The sequence below is a fragment of the Lepisosteus oculatus genome, chromosome 29 (genome assembly GCF_040954835.1).
Source record: "Lepisosteus oculatus isolate fLepOcu1 chromosome 29, fLepOcu1.hap2, whole genome shotgun sequence".
Classification (NCBI taxonomy): Eukaryota; Metazoa; Chordata; class Actinopteri; order Semionotiformes; family Lepisosteidae; genus Lepisosteus; species Lepisosteus oculatus.
In genome coordinates, this window is record NC_090724.1 from 4,921,607 (window position 1) to 4,941,682 (window position 20,076).

Consider the following 20,076-nt stretch of genomic DNA (forward strand, 5'->3'; position numbering starts at 1 on the left):
CCCACAAATAAGCCATTTGCATGACAGACAGAATAAGCCTCTGTGAAATGAATGTAATAAAGATCATCTTGTGAAAACTATAAAAATAAATCCTGTAGATTTTAACTGTAGGTTTATGCCCTGCAGGTACTACAGTGTATAATAATATAAGAGCTGCAATTGTAAAGTACTGTAAACTTAATTCTAAACCCACGACTGTTCAGATTTTTTTAAAGTGGGATTCATGTTAATAACCATGATCACATTTTACATGCAGGGATACCACAAAAGAAAAGTTTATGCCCAGCAGTTTTTTTTTCAAGTCAAGGAAATCAGGTAATTGCACTGCATTAGAAAATTCATGCTTTTCATTACAGCAATCACTCCAATTAGGAACACACACACTAAACAATTTGTACAAGCAACTACTACATTAAAACAAGGCCCGCTTCTGAAATAAATTTTCAACGATGCATGCATTTGTAAAATGAGGATGCATTAGTGAAATAATCATGTCTTGTAAACTGAGACTGAAAGGCAGATGAAAAGCACTTGGAGGACCATACTATTTAATATGTACAGATTAGCCTGGGAGACTTTATTTCAGCTCATAAGTCAGTATAATCAGGTTTATCTCCTGGTTCCGAAATTAAATGTTCCTAATGCAACTTCTGTATAGAACAGACTCCTGGCCTATATCAGAACATCATTCCATACCCCTCACATGAATCAGAGTTTCTGTACAACATTTCTTTCATTTTACAACAATACCAAAAGCATACAACAGGGCTTGTTAGAACAATGGCTCTCGTTCTTTACTGGAATGCTTAAAATAAAGTTCAAAACTTTAACAACTCAGTGAAAAAGTATGGATCCAAGCTAATTAGTTCATTTTTCATTGTTTTGGTTTTCAAAGAATGTGAAGTGATTGATCTCAACCCTTTTTATAGGGGAAGACTGTTACTATATTGTATTGCAAAACAGCTGTTCAGCAGCAGCTGTGCTCAAAAGACATTTCTTTATTGATGTCAAATATTAAGTGCTATTGAGTCTTTTTATAACATGAGAGGCCACCAAAAGGCTGTAACACTTTCAGACATGTACTTGAAAGCATGCCCAATGTGAAGGAGAGGCTCCCGTGAGTCTGTTAATTGCTCCTAATTTGTCCACTGTCTCTCAGGACACACTTCAGCACCTGATATGATAGATTGACATTCCTCGAGCGTAACCCACAGTTTCCCATTCCTTGGTCCACCATGTCAAGGACAGATAAGGTATCGGACATAAAGCGCTATGAATTTAATATGGGTTTTAATCAAATTAGTGTCAAGTTAACTTATTAAATTAAGATAATACCACTTAATATATCTTAAATGTAAAACGATGACCAATGCATTTAAATCATATAGATTGACATATCTTAAATGTAAAACGAACAAAGAATGCATTTAAAACGTATAGATTACACATATTTAAAATCAAGTGCATTGCCACAGTTTTCATTCCTAAATGTGTCTTATGTTGCATATTTCTTTCCTCACCCAAGGTTTCTTTGCCTTTCACAATCACATGGAGCAAGCTTAATGCCTGCTGAATGTCTTGTTTACCATTTTTCATCACATCCACTAAGCCTTCATAATGCATTCCATATTTTCACACAGATCTACACACAGATACACAGATACAGCTATTAGGCAGTCTTTGCAGGGTCCACACTCCTCCGCAAAGCTGGGCATCCCTCACACACAGAGATCTGGTTCTGAAACATTTGGGATTTGATATTTATAGTTGATATTTACTATTTCTCTCACAAAGAGCTTATTTACTTTTTCAAATTTGATTTCATGCTTGAAGCCTTCAGCGACGAGATCAGATATCAGAATTTTAAAATGTTATTGCTTATTAAAAGTCAGCTGTTTTCACTTAACAGTTTTCCTGGTCGGAGATAAAGCACCAAGAGAAAAATAAGCTGAAATACCAAATTCAATGGTTCTCGGTGTGCAAAGCCAGTAGACGCTGGCTTCTAAATCAAAATAATATTTTGAACTCTAGGCATATGCTGTGGTTTATGATTTAGCAACATTTACAGCTGCCTCTGATTCTGTAAACTTAGAAAACTTTGCTGGTATTTCCCCCTTGGAAAGTAACACTCTAAAATGATCGTTTGGATAACCAAACAAGGATCTTAAATGAGGAAAATAAGAAAATTCTTTTGACAAACCCTGGAGATTTTAGGCGATGAAAAATGAGTTTAAACACACAGAACTAATGAATAAATTCAAAAAATGTTCGGAAAGAATTGTTTTTGACCATCTTTTAAATATATCTAAAAGATACTTAATTGTTACTGTTTAATTTCTGTTAGTCTTGAACGAAGCAAAAATGTTCTTATGCTACCTGTAAATGGTCATTCACAACAGATAACAATTCTTATGTTGACATGGAAACAAAAAATTACTAAATGAAATGACAAATCACCACATTAAATTACAAAACAAAGCAATTAGTTCCCATTTAAACTCATCAAAATTACAATTACAATATAACCACCGACCACAAAAACAGCTGCATTTGAGAGATGTTAATAATAGAGTTTGATACAGATGGTCTCCCTGCATAGGAACACGTTTATGGACTGTAAAGGCTATCAGATTAAGTCTCTAGCATTAGAAGGGTAGATAGCACGTTCCTCTGTGTCTATGGGTGCTCCAGAGCCTTCCAACATCTGAAAGACATGCTGGCTGGGTTAACTGGGGTCTCCACATTGTCCCTGTGTGTTTCTGTTTGTGTGTGTGGATGGACTGGCGTCCAGTCCACAGTACAGGCTCACCCAGTGTGCCATCCAGGCATGGCTCCAAGTTGCCCCAGCCCTCAGGAGGAATATGTTACTTTCTGATAATGGATGAATGGATGCAGAATTGCATATTAATATGAAAAGCAGTCAAGCCAAATGGTGGGTCCAGTTTTCAGAATGCAGGAGCTCAGAAAGGCCACACAGCCCCTCATTGTAATGTGGTTCCTACAGTATGTCTCCATACTCACAAGGTCAGTATTAATCGCATCGAACAAACGCCGTGTTGTTAGTTGAGTGCTGTTATAGTTTATCTGCATCCTTTGCATCTTGTCTCAAGGCGATTGCAAGACACTCTGAATATAAGTATCTGCCGAATGAATAAATGTCAAGTATACCATGGTAAATGGTAAATGGTAAATGTCAAGTATACCATTGGTGATGGTGGAGGGGAGACCCCATTACCTGTAAAGCGCTTTGAGTGGAGTGTCCAGAAAAGTGCTATATAAGTGTAAGCAATTATTATTAATTATTATTATTATAAGTAAACTTTGCTGAAAGGGGACAGTCCAGAACAGCCAATAAAACCTAACCCACATGCCCTTGGGATGTAAGAGGCAACCAAATGCCTCATGAAAGTTGACCAATGAGTGCACACCTGACTATGCTGCGGCTTGAGAGTTCTTAAGAGAGCAACAGGACACTCCAGTGCTTTGTCCACTAGTTACTAAGGGCTTTGTCCATCAAAACCTGCTGATGTACAGTCTTCTTTTACAGCAGCCAAGCACGGCATCTCAGAGTAGCTCAAAAAATAACATTTTTCACATTTTGAAAAAAACAATTTGTCAGATATGCTGCCTCTTTTGGCGCTTATAAAGCCTACCGTGGTTTGGAAAGTACTCAATTAAAATACTTTCCCAATGTAGTGAAGTAAACATAGGTCCACTAAATGTGAAAATTAAAAAAAGATCAGTGTAGTCTGTCCCACATTGGAGATCAGTTGTTTGAACAGCTTAAGGACAGAATCATTTATTTTTTTAACTAAGGATGGCAAAATAAAATCTAAAAGCAATCAATGCTATGAACTATGAAAATGACTAAACCTAAAGCCCTCTGCTAATTTGTGTTTGACAGCTTTGGTCTGATGTCCGTCTCAATCCAATGATTTAGCCATGTTTGAAGAGCCGCCATGCTGTATTGTTTCCCCCAGAAAGAAAAAAAACATTAAACAGGAATTCACAGTTGAGCAGACCGAAGAAAAATGTGGTATATTTATGTCTGAGGAGAAATGAGAGAGTGAATGTTTACACTGAGCCCAATTCTGCTCTGTATCAACTCACTAATGGCAGACACATCTTCTAAATACAACAATGGGTTCTAGAAATAACAGCGCAGAAGGCAAATGATTCACTTCACACTTAATGATTCTGAGACGAAGGGGTGTGGCTGTATCCTGGATGGATGCCAGAGCTCAGTGGCTGCTCGGGGTATTCAGCGCTCCCCTACATCACAGCCTGTGTGCAACAGAGGAGATCTACCAGCTCAGCCTAGGCATTTCTGTTACTGGCTGTACCAGCAGAGATCCGATCAGGCTCTGCTCATGGAGTCTGAATAGACGTTAGGAACATAAATTCACAATAGAAAGGAGACATTGAGCAGATTTGCTGTAATTTGTTTGGTTGTTTGTGGGTAACTGATCACTTTAAGATGAGAGGTTCTCGGCTTTGACAACATGGCTGGGAGGGGGGGGGGCTTCTTCCAGACTCCCACAACCCTTTGTGTAAAAAAGCGCCCCCCTGTTCTCAGATATTTCTCTGTTCTGGAGGAAGAAAGGATTGAGGTCTTTTAGTCTGTCAATGTAGAACATTTCTCTAAGCCCAGAAAAGCAGCTGGTCACTCTTCATTTGAGTCATAGCAGAATAGCAAGACATTTTTAATTATATGTGAAGATCAATATTCAAAGTTTATATCAGTGGTTGCTGCACTCATTGGGCAGAAGCAGAAAGGTGAAACTTCTGAAGACGATTGTTATTTTAATGATATGCTACACCGTTAAATGAAGAGAGAGAACCTGTAAGGATTTTACGTAAATTTGTTAAAAGGTCAGAACAGACCCTACTCAGAAATGGTTTAGAACCGAGAGCCTTTGATTTTTTTCAGTGTGACTTGCAGGACCCACCTCTATTCACCAAGAGTGTCTTCTAACCTTTTGAAGAGGCTGAGAACTTGAGTGTTCACAGGCTTTCCAAGATGACGCCACTACATCTTTGCTATGCTGGAACGTCTCCACTTTTAACAAAGGGAAGTGTTTTGAGCCTTGCAGCCAGGTCTCATAAAATTTGAAAACTTCTGAATGAACTATTTATTCCTGGCAAACCAAACTTGAAACAATGAGAATCTTTAACTGGGCTCCTGTGGGTCATTCCCAGTTTTATTTTTTGAAGCCTATCCTCCAACATCAACACATCTGTTTGCAGTAGCAGTACATCAGAATGTGGGGACAACGAAAGGTTGTGGCCAGGCCACAAGGGCACCTGCATCTTTTCATTCATTTTATATCATCCAGCCGTTTTCTCACCACTTTCTCCAATACTGGGTCAGGAGTTAGTTGGAGCCGACTCAGGCACAAACACACTCACACCAGGGCCAATTTCCTGAGACGTCAATGAATCTACCAGCATGTCTCTGGACTGTGGGAGAAACCAGAGCACCTGGAGGAAACTCATGTGAACACGGGGAGAACACACAAAAATCACACTCTTGGAAGCCAGGTCTGGAACTGACCCCAGAGCCTCGGTGCTCACCACTGCCACCTGATCGTATATTTATATTTGCTAACCGTGCCACCTTAGCAAAAACCTATTTTCTTTTATTTTAATATTGTAATACTTTGTACAACAGAGTAGAGAGAGACTACATACAGTACTAAAAACTACAGGTATGCTCTCTATACCTTATTTCAGTCTCTCTGTTGAATTAAGATAGCTTACATTTTGATTGACTTTAAGCAAGTTTTTTCTTTGCACTGAACCAAAAAAAAACCCCACTAACATGGAATTATGCATCTAGTGTTTGACAATTCACTTCTGTCACATAACTGTTTCTATGTAAACACCTTTGGTAAATTCTACAAAAAGTCTGCAAGTTTTGAACATAGCATAAATACGGTTTCATGACACATTTATACCTGGAAAAAAACTTTATGAATAATGTCAAATAAAAAATACAATATTTTTAGATGGTATTCTTATTTAAAAGATAGACTAGTTAACTGTAAGTTTTCTTAAAATTGATAAGAAAGGAGCTCTTAAAACACAGTGAGTTTTGTGTTTTTTCAGGACACCTAGACAAACAGTACATCTCTGTGAAACTATTCCTTGTGAGATTGTTTCCTCAAGTGAATACATTTGAGAGGTAAGATTTAAAGAATTAAACCGTGGGACAATAAGACTTTAAAATCCCCGGCTTACATTCCAATACAGATTACATTCCAGTGCAGTCCATCAAAGAAGAAATAAATGTGCCTGCTTTAGTGCAGAGCCAAACTGGACTGCTGGCTATAGTTCACATTTACACAGATCAAAAATAATGACTTAACTCCCTGCTCTTTTATCACAGCTCCAAATCAGCTAAATATGACTGCAGTATTACAAATCAGATTGATCTCATATACTTCCAGTCTCCCATTCTGCAAGTATGATGCTGGCATTCTCAAATCTGCCCCTTAGAGGAGTGATTCTTTAGAGTCAGTGGTCAAGGGTCCATAGCAAGTGAGTATGCAAATCGTGCTTCAAGGGGAGAGAGGAACAGGCTGGACAAGTTGTGTCAGGTGCATCTTCATGAAGCCCTCTTGTAGATAGATTTTGTAGCATTACAGAGTCAGATTTTCTTGCTAGCTCCTTCTTTTTACAGAGCTGTTCCCACTTTCTCTCAGTACTTCGGGGTCACCAGACAGTGACAGTGACTGTGGTGTCTGAGGGGCTGTAAGTGTGAGAGATGGGTCTGGAGAGGGAGAGAGGTGCAATGGGGTGAACCCAAAAATCACAACCAATTACAGAAGAAGAGAAGATTAAAACCCGCTTCTTGCCCAACATATAGAGCTGACAGAATGACCAGGATCTCAGACCTCAGGTAACACAAAACTGAAGTCTAAACCCAAGTCCAGCCTAATTAAAATAGATCAGGCTTATAAAAAACAGTAAAGCCACAGAGAGAAGAAGCCAGATGTGAATGTGAGCCAATGCAAACCAATTGGGTCTCCCCCCAGTATAACCATGAAGAGCTCTTTACATTTAAAATTGGCAAACTGGAACTTCCACAAAGGTGTATGATCTCATGGCAAATAAAGACAGACATGGAGGTGCTTTTTTCCCCCAACAGGAATGGCTCTGCCCCAGTAATTTGTATCTTTCGCAGACCTGTGGATCTGAGGTTTCTGCAGTTCTCACCCCATAGTATAAACACTTAGCACAGTGCAGTGATGGTGTTACAGGGGGCAAGCTACTTTATCCTGCAGGGAGTCTGGGGTTTCTCAAAGTACAATTTAATGTTTTTTTTCTAGTGGCTTAAGAGTAGATTTTACTTTTCTTTCACTAAGGCCTTTTTTTCCCCACTCAGATAATTACTTCCCTAAGAAACACTATTTCCTATTGTTGTCACTGACATTTTCAGCAATTTAAATTTAAAAGTCAGGTAAAATAAATGGCTAGTTTAGTTAATGAGTCAGAACTGGAAAACATCAGAAAGACACAGTGACTTGTTGTTGGGGTTTTTTACAAGACAAGCATGTTAAACTACATTAAAACTGTCTTCATGCTCTTTTTTCAGGAACAATTGATGGGTAGTAACTAGTTGCAGACCTAGGGGATTGTGCTGAACATACTATGCACAGATCTAGCTAAATTAAAGAAAGATTTGCCTTTCAGGCCTAGTAGCTTTTAAAGCATAGAACATCCTCACATACTGCATTTAGCCTTAAAATGTGCAAAACCATGTGTTAAAGATTTTTCTTTGCATTAGTGCATGACTGGAATGTCATCCATAATGCAGTGCTACTTTGCAACCTGTGTTTCCAGGATAGGGTCCAAATTTCTAGGATACTTCCCAGGAATATGCATGTTTCTGATCATACGTTTGAATACAGAAAAAGTAGTTTCTCGTAATAAACAAGGCGAGATAGTCAGTGTACCATGCAGACAGCATGTGTTTGGAAGGCTATAAATAAAGGACAGTTTGACAGCAGGATTACATACTAGCTCCAATGGAGACTTAACTGTGTTGCTGCCTCTGAGAGTGACAGACTGTAATCTCTTCACAGTCCACACACCATGCAACATGCAAGATGGCCTTGTATTTTCCATTTGTTTCTTTTCTTTCCATCATTCACCTCTCCACCCCAACAGGGGCTGCCCTTTCACCCTTCTTTCATGTCTGAGGGGGTCAAGCAAACCCCAGTGGAAACGGATTCTTGCTGGTCCCAAGGTGGGACCGTTAAAATTAATATCTGACAAAATTGAGACACTGCCGAGACTGGAAAATAAACACATCCCCCGCTCCCTGATGATCTTGCACCAGCCACGGGCACCATGCTACAGAACGCGATCATATACGCTGGATCCCTTTTTAAAATGTATTCGAAAGCGAACGTGGGATTTTGCAAAACACATGCAATGCATTTAAAACCAGGACAAAAATAACTGAGTTTTAGGCAGGACTAGTTAAGTTCCTTTTTTTTTGGTTTGTTTCATTTTAGAAGCATTGCTTTGGTCTCCTGATGTCTTTTAAAAAGGTACCCTATCCTTTTTACAATCTGGTCTTGATATTAATTTATTATTCTATTTGATATACACTATCAGGATTTTTTCTCTGGCATCCCCATCTAATTGGGCTCATTAGCTTTGGCAGTGTAAATACACAGACGAGAGTGATTTAATTCAGCAAGGTTCTCTAATGTCGCTCCAGACAAGACGACTAATCCCCTTTGATGAACTAGGGAAAGCTTGTTATGGGGACATTTTAGAAATAACTAAACATTTTTCATGCACTCCTAGTTTTTCAAACGTATTCCACTAATTCAGAGATCTAAGTCTTAGTCTTCTCAGAAAAACAGATTTTAAGTGTTACCAGATCACTTTAAAACTGCAATATGGTACTCATGTGTTGATGCAATCGCTGAGCGATGACATTCTATCAGAGAATATGATTAACGTTTCTCATTTTCATACCATGCTATGTCTTTGTCCAAGCAAAAGTTCTACTGTTGTTTTTATATTAGTAGGATAAGGAAGAAATACGTTTCAGACATATTTTAGATGCATGAAAAAATTAAAAAGATCCAGAACCCATCAGCATTACCATGTGAACTTTTATAGGTATGATTATCTAAAACTCTTCAGAAGTCTGATGTTACACGATTTTAACGGACGGGCCTAATGGGGCAAAATTACTTTCATTTTTCTTGTAAAAGTACAAAAGAAGAAACAAACTTCAAAGTAAATACAATAATAAGGCACAATAAACCACCCACAAAGAAGATATAGAAAATGAAAACAAATGAAAGTGTTCAAGTTACATGATTTCTAGTTTCGTGTTAAAAATGCATGTCTGATTGTAAAATATATATGTATAAGACACAATGCTGCAAGACAATGGCTCTGGCAGCTGAGGTGTTCATTGTCTCATGTTGCAAGAACTCAAATGGAACCAGTGAATGAAGATTTACTGAATCATACGAATGAGTGCAGACTTTTGCTATACAGTAAGCCATACAAATACAAAATGAGAATGTATAGTGCAGATGGCTGCAATTAACATGGGAGTAAGAGAAGATCTTTAATGATTAAGTCGGATAACCCTGATATCATGCACCGCTCTTTCAGGGGTCCCCTACTCTGGTGGGTGGCACTGGTCCCACATATTGTGTTATCTGAGCAGGAGATGTGGTATGCAGGAGTGTATGACCAAATTAGTTAATTTCCTGTGTTTAATGTTCAAAACTGCTGAAAATATGCTCTCAACTATTCAGTTATAGCTCCTGTCCTGGAAACATTTATGCTGTAATGTAAAAGGTCTGCTGAGCATGCCTGATAAGCAAAGGCCATGCCTGGGTCTTCTGAACTAAATCAACCCACAGTTTAATTGCCTGCAGTCGTGCAACTTTGAGCTCCATTCGGGGGGGACCTTTGTGAGCAAGGTGAGAAATTCAAGACCTCTTGAGATAATTCTGGAACCCCAGGCTGTGGTGCAAAACCAGGAGCAGGGAAAGTTTTATGGTCTAGTCTGAGTCAATTGGTTACTTCAGATATCTTGTTATTTTTATTTACAAACAATGCAACTGATTTGTACATTTTTCAAAAACAGAGCAAATAAAGAAACAAACTAATGTTTCAAGATTCTCCCCCAAACTCCAAAAGGAGGCCTGTTAAAATAGGATCAGACAGCTGTGGTTGGAGGACCGTGCAGTAAGGATCTGACCTCACCAGCGGCAGCACTCCAAGTCTCTAGTGTCCTGTCCCCAGCCCCATGGATCTGAGAGACAGGGAGCTCCATGTGCATAAAGTCAAGACAGGACAGGATGCCAGGGGAGGGAATCAGAGGTTTCCAATGCAGTGATTGTGCAACATTTTTTAGCACCAGTCAGACCCGCCACCCGTCTTCTGCAATGGTGAGAGGACAAGGTTGGAATTAGCGGGTAATTAAAGTACCAGTACCTCGTTCAGAACAAGGAAGATAAAACCTGCAATAAGCACAGGCCGTCCTCTTTTAAAATTCCTGCTGGATTGTAAAACACACCATTTCTCCAACGTCATCTTAAAAAAAAACCAATTTTTTAAGCACGAATGGCAAAAACGTTTCATTTACATACTGCTTCTTTACAAAAATCCCTAAGTACAAAAAAAATATTTCTCTACACACATCTGTTTGATATGAGGCAAAACAAGTCTCTATGTTAAAGATACCCTTTAATTCAAGATATCATTTCTGGCCTGTGTGGTATATGAGCAAATTTTGCTTCACTTTTCTAGCACATATTTTGGATGTGCTCTAAACCGGTGCACTGAGGACGCATCAGAAGATGAACATCTCCCCTCAGCGGTGATGAGGTTGAAGATAGCACCTGCAAACAATCAATCAATCATTTCGGTGCATCCCTCATTCTGGCTGCATATTAATATGCTTTTGCATGTGTGACCAATTAACACCATTTATTTTATAGAAGGCTCTTGCATTGCTTACCCAATAAATCAAAGTATTACAAAGGGCACTTAGCATTTCCAAAACGACTAGCCCAATTACCGCCTTTATTTACCCTTACTCAGCAGGGCAATGTTCAAAGCTAGTCTTTGGGCTGTGTAGAGCCAGCACTGCAGTCATTATGATTTAATACGCATGAGATCACACCCAGATCCTCATACCCATTTCCTTCAATAAAACAAGCCCATCCATCTTCTACAGAACAGATTGTCCGTCTCTGCCACATCAACATTCACAAGGCTTTAGTGTCGGACCTACCAAGTGAGGGCCCAGTTTCTGGGTCTAGTAAAAACAGGATACAGAACTGCTTGATAGCACTGTGACCAAAGCCCATTTTCGCTCTCTTTCACCCCCAAGATTCTCTCTTTACCATAAACCGAAAAAGGATGGGAACCGCACAGTGAGAGGGAACCTCACTTCACTACAGAAAAAAAAGAATTTGGATAGTAAATCATTGGGTGATCCTGCTTTTCAAGCTACAAAACCTTATGCTTCACATGTTATTGCAGGTTGTCATATGTTATTGGTCATGTTTAAAACTATGTAATGGCCTAGAGTTTGCAATGGCCTGAACTACATCATGCACCTAGGACGTTTTGAAGATTGGGCATCATTTTATCTGTGCCCAATAACCTAAAAGAACAAAACTGTCTGATCAATGTCACAGAAAGGCACTGCCTATCCAGAAAGGACTGAACAACTATCTGTGCACACAGCTACCCAATCCCCCACTTTGAAATAAAAAAGCAGGAAGATATTGGATGAACGAGATAACGAGATTAAGGAGACGGGGGAAAAAGACGCGTGTCTGAGATTAAGAGTAGACCAAAACTCACTGTCTCCTCCCATGCCGAGGAGGGCCCGTCTCCCAGAGGTCTAGTGCAGCCAGGGAGAAATGAGCTTTCTCGCATCTTCCGTGGGAAGAAATCAGACTGAACTCTGAACCCCGCAGGCGTTTGAGTTCCATTGTATCGAGTGCCTAGAGCAGACGAAAGACACGGCTTAAATCTACGAAGGGTGCCTGTTTTTTGGCTCAATAAAACAAAACTCTTTGCACCAAATATTATCCCAAATTATCCGTTGCTTTGTTCATTGAAAACGTCACATGTGATCAAAGTAGTTCAGGTGGGGAGCTGCGTCAGCATGCGTAGGCTGCAAAGGAACAAGAGGTTTATTCCATGCTGAAAAGAGAAGAAAGAAAACGCAACGTTTCGGCCGTGGAGCCTTCTTCAGGTGTGCTCACTTTTTCTCTTTTCAGCATGGAATAAACCTATAACATGTGATCAAATACAGTACAACCAAACAAGTACCGTGTTTTCTCTAAGTACTCGCAAAACATGGTGAATTTGATCAAACCGGGTGCTTGGAATGCCGCAAAAGTACACTGCACAAAAGGCAAAACAGCTTAATTTTGCTTCTTCTTCAAAGCTAAATGGACTGTGAAAGCAAATACGTCAATTAATATATATTTACTTCCATAGAGCTACAGCACCGTTAAGGTTAGGACACCCCCTTCTTTTTTAAAACAGATCAATAATATGAGCCGTTCGCTTTTTCTCTGCGATTCTCTTAAGTCGCATCCCCGGTTTGCTAATTTCATAAGGCTTTTTGGGCTGAAAAAGCACTTTATGGCAACAGAACGGATTTCCTCAGCTCGTCTGTAACAAATGGCGTTACAAAGAGCTCCAGAGAGCACTTCATGCTCGCAAGAAACAGAAAAGCAATAAATATCCAATATTACTAGAACCAGGTGTTTTCAGATTTTGCCATAAAGCTGCTACATATAAGCTTTTAAAACAGATGTTTAAAGTTGTGTACCCAAACTTTTTTTTTACACAGAACGATAAACACATTAATGAAGTGTTTAATCATTAGAAAGTTATTTAGTTCCTACAATACCATGTGACATCCAGGAGTTTTTGAAAAACAAAAATCTTGCACGTTTAAGGTTATTATTTATTTTTTTAACATTTGATTTCACCTTAGTGGTAAGGGCCTGGTGAAACGTGTTGCTGTTTTAGTTCTTCGTCTTCTGTAACTTTTTTTCTGCGTCACAAATTATTTTTCTTTCTGCGTTTTACGCCTGTTTCCTGTTGTTGCTGCAACATCTGAACGGGTTATACAATGTTACATGATCTTAATCCATTTATAGGCGTCTACGGAATAAAGCAACTTCTAGTGGTACCAAAGAGAGCTGGAAAAGTAACCTTTGCGCTCGTCACTACAAATCTATGCACACCAGTTAAATATTAAACCGTTTCAAACGTCCACAGCTTCTACTTTCAGATTCACTCAGGTGTGAAAATAACATTTTGACCACCAAATCCTCATGCATTGGACGTTTGAATGAACTTACTGGTTGGAGAACGACATTAGAAGATATAACAATGTATGTTTTCCCAAAACAAAAGCCTCGCAAGCATTACGAGTCATGTTCAGTAACGTGGTAAATAAAGGAGCCCTCAAATCGTTTGGTTTGGTCACACCACCCGCCTTTCTGCAACATTTATGTAATGTTTCCTTACCAAGCAACAGTATTTCATTTTCTTACCGCTTCTTCCAATTCAGGGACGTGGGGGAGACGGAGTCTATCCCGGCAAGCAACGGGCGCAAGGCGGGGTACACTCTGGCTGGGACGCCAGTCACACACTCACCCCAGTGCAAATTTCCCCAGAAGCCAATTAACCTACCAGTAAGTTTGGACTGTGAGAGAACACAGGGAGAACATACACATCACACAGATAGACCCACAGCGCTGGAATTGAACCCAGGACCGCAGCACTGTTACGTTACTAAGAACACCATCTCATTTTTTTCTGTCTGCGGTGGAAAAGAGAAAATGGGTCTAACCTGGAAGTAGGAAAGTACAGTTGTTGCCAAGGCGACCAGGTGCACTAACTCGAGGGCTGAACTACAAGACAGGTGAAGCACACCTTTAACAAGACAAAGGAGTGAAAAGATTAGAAACGGTAAGGTGCAAATATAAAATCAGATCTTTTATTAAACAGAACTTACTTGGTACATCTTGCGTGATTTAAACTAAAAGCAACATATTTAGTTTGTTTAATAATTTACACGATGTTATCAGGTTGTTTTATTTACAAATCTTCTACATAAACTGTGTGTTTGTACGCATTTGTGTACATAACATATTTTATGTGTAGCTTAAATATCCACAGACAATAAAATATGTGCTAAACATTTTAAGAACTTAAATGTTTAATATTTCATTTGTAAGGTTTTAGTTTTTGGTGGTGCAATGAAGTGTAACTTCCTCGGGTGCTGTGCTGCAGAATTCGAACTACTGTAATTGTGTTCGTATTCGTATGAGGGTGTTTAAGTTCGTGCTAATAGCATTTCTTTAAAAATAGCTATTAATAACAACTGTACATTTAATCTGATTTTAGAACAGGCGCTTGATGTCGTTTGGAAAGAACACGGTCATGAGGGAATCGTTTTTATTTAGTTAACTGCGGCAGTTGCTATGTACAGTCGGCGTGTGGTGTCCATAACGAATCTGACCTGACGCCGACACGATCTAAGATAGGCGTTCACAAACGGAATTTACGGGATTTATAAACATTAAAATTAAAGAGCAGCAACAGAATGGAAATTTAAAAAAAAAACACTATGATGGCAGTGGACCACCAGTAATGATAAAGAAATACAGTTTTCAAAAAGACAGATAATACATGTTGTTATTTTCTTCACGTGTTTTGCTGGCAAACAGCATTTCTTCTTGTAATGATTGAAACTTGTTTATTTCCATGCAGGCAAACGGGTAATCTATGTCTTCTGAAAGAGTACGCGGGCTTCTAAACGATGGAAAGTTTCTTGAACAGTCGAAAGCGCGTCTGTGACTAATCCTTTGTGCTCTCTCTCTCTCTCTGCGCGCCGGCACGTGTTTCTGCTGTGCCGGTACCTCATGACGTCGCGATGGCCGGAACCGCGCGACCTGCCCCAGAAATGGCCCAGTCCACGGACCCTATTGAGAAGCTCCGATTGCAGTGTCTGGCCAAGGGCTCTGCGGGGATAAAGGGCTTAGGAAGGCAAGTTCAGCGACATCTGTAATACAGTAAATTAAACAAACAAAAAGGTTCAGTGATTTGTGTTTGTAGACATTGAATCTGTAGGCTTTTTTTGCTAACACGGGTTAAAGTACTGGGGTTATTGCAGCTCATTCCCAGCAAAAACAGTAGAAGTTAAACTCCAGCCTACTTGATTGACTGTAACACCCTACAACCCCTCTAATACTGGGCTTAAACCCCAATACTGCTCACAGTCTGACTTCTGAATAAGACTAGGGCAGAAAATGTCTTCAGTTGTGTTCTGCAAGTTGAAAATAAATTAATATTATGGAATAACCTAATGTAGTTAGTTACCACTACTTAAAAGCTATACTTATCTTACTGTAAATAAAGAACAGTGTATAAAGGATGTATGAAGTTGAAATATTTCCAAGCCTAAACATTGCAATCAGACTTGTAAGAAGGTGGCACGATAGCACAGTGGTTGATGCTTTGCAGTGCAGGGGACTTGGGTTCAGTTCCCAGGCCACTATCTGTGTGGAGTTTGCATGTTCTCTCTGTATTCATCTGGGTTGCCTCCCACAGTCCAAAGACACGCCGGTAGGCTTATGGGCTTCTGGGAAAACTGGCCCTGGTGTGAGTGGGTGTGTCTGCGAAGGACTGGTGTCCTGCCCAGGCAGGACCCTGCTTTGCACTCAGTGTTTGCTGGGATAGACTCTGGCTGCCTAGCAACCCCTGAAGTGGAAGAAGCGTTCAGAAAATGGATGGATCGATTAAAGGGAAGACTGGTTGTAGACAACCAGACCGTTTTGGTGGAACAAGAGCAGGCAGTCGTTAGGCATCTACGTCCTCATTTCAGGACCTTCCGCATCATGGATGACGATGGCAGCAGAACGCTGGATTTCAAGGAGTTCCTGAAAGGGCTGCACGAGTATGGGGTGAACATGGACAAGGAGGAGGCCCTCAAGATCTTCAGCCTCATAGACAAGGATGGTGGCGGGACCATTGACTTTGACGAGTTTCTCCAAGCTCTCAGGGTGGGTGGCAAGACAAGCCACTGGTTTTTATGTGATGACCTTTCACCTGTGGGTCATGGGTTCAAATCCCATTGTAATGATCTTGGTGCTTCTCTCCAGTGACTCTAATATACAGTAAATGGGTATCTGATTTACTGTCATAAGTCAATTTTTTACCCAGGTAAAATTCAGGAGTAAAAATATTTTTAAGAGCCAATCCCTGCTTTTATGGCATAGGTATGCCAGATGCAAAATGTTTGTAAAGATTAGGATAGGTTCTGCATGTGCGGTACTAACACGTTTTATTATGTGTAACTTAAGGTTGCTTCAAAAGGTAAGTAAAATACCTTAATTAATAACTGACTGACTAATGTTAGAACAGAAAGATTCTGCATTTGGCTTTGAGAATTAAACAAGCATCTCTCTAGAAATAAGTTATGTTACATGAAATTCTTTCCAAATCTGAAGCACTAAATGTAATTAAATATTAAAGGTTCAAGCCATAAGGTGCCTATAATTGTGCAGTTATAAACTGGAATTAGATAAAGTAATTACACCTCTATAACCTTGAGGGGTCCCAATGGATCATAAGTACATAATAACTTTGGGTGATTATGTAATAACTTTGAATAACCAACTGGGTTCCACAAATTGTTTCCAGAGCTTTGCACATACTAAGCTATTGTTTCGAAAGCGTTGTGAATGCAGCTGTATGTGTAAAATCCTTTTTGGCTTTAGCAGAAGATAAATTATTTTTCTTGGGTTAAGCTAGGAGCTGGCCCAGAATGGCAAGCTGTGACTTCGCTGTTTGAACCCCTGAGCTGTCCTCATCTAACAACCTGGTGTCATTTGATGCGACTACATATGCAATTGATCTTTTTAACTCCCACAGCCTCCCATGTCCAGCGCCAGAAAACAGGTGATTGCAGAGGCGTTTCGTAAGCTGGACAGGACTGGGGACGGCGTGGTGACCATTGAAGACCTGCAGAGCGTTTACAATGCGACCCACCACCCCAAGTACAAGACGGGGCAGTGGACGCAGGAGCAAGTGTTCAGAGCATTCCTCGACAGTTTTGATTCCCCGTACGAAAAAGACGGCAAGGTATGACAGGGATGACACTGACGTACGAGCCGCGTCTCTTCACAGAGTTATTTTTATCTTGGTTTCTTTGTTGCAGACGGTTATTCTTTTAGTAGACGCCAATAGAAATGGCGGTTGATAGAGGCTTTGTGCGGGATGATGGACCCTCGGGTGTGTTCTTTCTGCTGTGACGCATTTGTCCCGGCAGTTTTGAGGCGGGTTCACTTCTGTCCGGAGTTAGTGGTTTCTGGCTAAGGGCTGGAATCTCAGGTAAAGACGAGGCGTCGTCCTGACAACGGAAAACCCCGAAACAAACTCCAGGTGTCTAAAGACCTGTGCTCTCCATTCATTGACTCTAGCGGATAGAGTTCATGTCCCCTGCATTAGCCATTTCTTTCAATTTGCATTTAAGTCTCATGGTTAAAAAAAAAACACAAATTGTCTCACGGCTGCTATTTACAGTACATTAAATAGCAACCTGAATAAAAGCGGCGACTCGTGCGATTCTAAGCTGTGGCTTCTGTTTTGATTGCTGTTGAATGTTGCGTTACTGCTACGGACATGACGCGTTGCCAAATAGACGCCTTAGGGCAGAACACACACAAATGGTGCACGTCCTCACTTTCAACACTGGGAAGTCTATCAAGCAGCTTTGTTATACTTTTTGCTAACGGTCCCCTTGTGAGCCTTGATAACCTCAAGATTTTTTTTTCTATGTGCACCTCTGGCTTGTGTGAAAACTGTAAACCGGTTTGTGTCTTTTCCAAAACAATAGTTAAATTCTGTCCATGGCACGCCGGTACAGAACAGTTTAATCCCGGGTGAAGTGGCCATCGGGGTTACGCTCAAGGGCGCATGACGGCCTGTCCGGCTCGCCTCACGCTCAGCCCAACCCGGGGTTTTCTGAAAGACAGCGGTTCGCGTCAACACCGTGCCACTTTTCCGCTTATTTCTTGAAACACGTTTTCATTAAAGCTCACGGATGGATGCGTTTGGGGAATGAGAACGATTTCTTCCGTTCTGTTCATTTTTCAAAACCTTCGCGAACGTCTGTACGAAACGCAATTGTACGCAGCCCATTCCTCTGAAACCTCGCCCTTTCTGCATCTGGTGACAGTGTCCTTTCAGCCTCCGTTTCCTTTCTCTTCCTCTCCTTTGACCTTTTTTTTTTGCGGTTCTGTGTTTCTGCACGCCCTCTCTGCAACTTGAGCTGTTTTGCATTTTGTGCGAGGTTTATACCTCACTGGTGTGTTTTTCAATTGATCGAGCTCGTCTCCGCCTGCAGGTCACTCTGGAGGAGTTCACGAATTACTACAGCGGAGTGAGTGCTTCTATCGACAGTGACAGCTACTTTCTGGAGATGATGAGAAACGCCTGGAAGCTGTAGAACGCCCCCCCTTTTGCTGGAATGGTGACTTCAGTTTCCTCTCCCCGTCTCCCCTTTTCCTTACTGCTCAGATTATATAGCGCAGATGCTGCAGTGGTCTTGTTTTACAGCGCTGGATGCTGACGAGTTGCCACTCGTATCTGAGCTCACCGCTAGTCACCCTAGGGCCGTGCGGTGCTGCTTTGCGTGTATGTGCAAGCAATTCCGTGAAATAGCACCCAAACCCGTCTGCCCGCTTTGGAAAACCGAAGCATGACTGTGCCGTTATACTTACATATCTGCTACTTTGGGCTGTCAGTTGAGAAACATGTGCAGAGCAACAATGACAACAGCACCCAGGCATAAAATAGATTTATGGCTTGTATTCAAAAGTCCCAAAGCTGGAAGCAATGCATCCAAACCTAGAAGTAAATGATCTACTACTGCGCAAAGATAATTGCATCCACCCGTGGTTTAAATAATGAATGCACTAAAATCTAAATTAAAATTGATACAATATGTTTGCACACCGTTCTATTTTAAGGGACGTATTTGAATCTTGCTCCAGTTGGCACCCGTTAGAATGTTGTAGTCTTCGTTAGGAAAAAAATGCTGCATGTTAAAGAGATGGTAAATAATTGTATTGAATAATTCACACCAGCTGTGCATTTCGTCTTAAATTCTCCGCGGTAGGCGACGCCGTTAGAATCGATTTGATTCAAAGCTCGGAGTTCGGTTCTTTGCAAAGTTTTCTTGTTTTCCCTGATCTCTCCAGTTACATGGCGGATTGTAATGTGTGTCGGAAGAAGACAGTTTATCAAAATTACCTCGCTTCAGGAACTGCGTTAGGGAGCCTTCATCACTGTATAAATCAAGGACGACGGACTTGGGATGTAGGATTTCATGAAACCTGCACTGCATTTGAGTTCACAATCACCTTCATTTAATATCATATATCGTTTTCCTGCTGAAATGCTTTTGGAGAGAGGCCGGGGAAGCCGTCCTAGCAAAGATAATTAGCACATCTCCTCAGCAAACGGATCTGAAGGGCTGCTCTGTGGATCCATTTGTTTTCATTTACTGACGTTGCAGACAGAACGAGTGGAGTACTTAACATTTTTCTCTCTGTTGCAGGTGTCTAAGCCCTCCGTCGACAACCACGATTACCTGATCCTACCTACGGAGAACAGCTGGGGACTGTGAGCTTAATCAGCCTCCCTTTCATCTTGCATTGTTCTGTTCACCTTGCATTCTTACGATCGTGCTGTATTGTTACAAGTGCCTGCAGCTATATGAACGGTTTAAATAAAGCTGTCAACTTCAACTCGGTCCTTTTCAAAATGACATAATTGGGTGTTGTTTACTCGCTTGCATGTTTTATAGAGTTTTTATACCCTCTTTTACCTCTCGGTGCTTCCTTCGTGGAAGCAAACCACTTGCAGTGAAAATATTAAGAGCTCAAGAACATGAAACGTTTAAGGATTGTTTTTTGAATCGAGTGAGCTGTACTCTGTGGCTCGGTGCTTATGTGCTCCACGTGACAACCTGTGATTAATGATTCT

The 20,076-nt window shown here is 40.6% G+C and overlaps 1 protein-coding gene and 1 long non-coding RNA gene across 3 annotated transcripts in view; one reads left to right on the forward strand and one right to left on the reverse strand.

Moving 5' to 3' along the window:
- Positions 1-13,235, reverse strand: part of LOC107079676 (uncharacterized) — a 102,148-nt gene extending 88,913 nt beyond the window's left edge. Inside the window, exons 1-2 of the long non-coding RNA XR_001480610.2 lie at positions 13,005-13,235; positions 11,860-12,002 (exon numbers count right to left, since the gene is read on the reverse strand). This is a non-coding gene — a long non-coding RNA (uncharacterized lncRNA). The remainder of the gene's footprint in view (positions 1-11,859; positions 12,003-13,004) is intronic.
- A 356-nt stretch (positions 13,236-13,591) lies between these two features.
- On the forward strand, positions 13,592-19,838 carry capsla (calcyphosine-like a). 2 transcript variants are annotated; one of them, XM_015365564.2, is made up of 6 exons: positions 13,593-13,992; positions 14,988-15,072; positions 15,911-16,088; positions 16,960-17,169; positions 18,434-18,559; positions 19,649-19,838. In XM_015365564.2, the coding sequence occupies exons 2-5, from the start codon at positions 14,990-14,992 to the stop codon at positions 18,533-18,535; spliced, it is 573 nt and encodes a 190-aa protein (XP_015221050.2). In that variant the 5' UTR covers positions 13,593-13,992; positions 14,988-14,989; the 3' UTR covers positions 18,536-18,559; positions 19,649-19,838. The 2 variants fall into 2 exon arrangements, with proteins under 2 accessions (XP_015221051.2, XP_015221050.2); XM_015365565.2 differs by lacking the exon at positions 18,434-18,559 and having other exon boundaries at positions 13,592-13,992.
- Positions 19,839-20,076: the final 238 nt, after the last annotated feature.

What these genes read in the sequence shown, in the direction of transcription:
- capsla (XM_015365564.2), top strand. Translation starts at nt 14,990, where the DNA reads ATGGCCCAGTCCACGGACCCTATTGAGAAGCTCCGATTGCAGTGTCTG. An exon ending in AGTTTCTCCAAGCTCTCAGG is followed by an intron (nt 16,089 to 16,959) that starts GTGGGTGGCAAG and finishes TAACTCCCACAG; the next exon opens with CCTCCCATGTCCAGCGCCAG. An exon ending in CGTACGAAAAAGACGGCAAG is followed by an intron (nt 17,170 to 18,433) that starts GTATGACAGGGA and finishes CTCCGCCTGCAG; the next exon opens with GTCACTCTGGAGGAGTTCAC.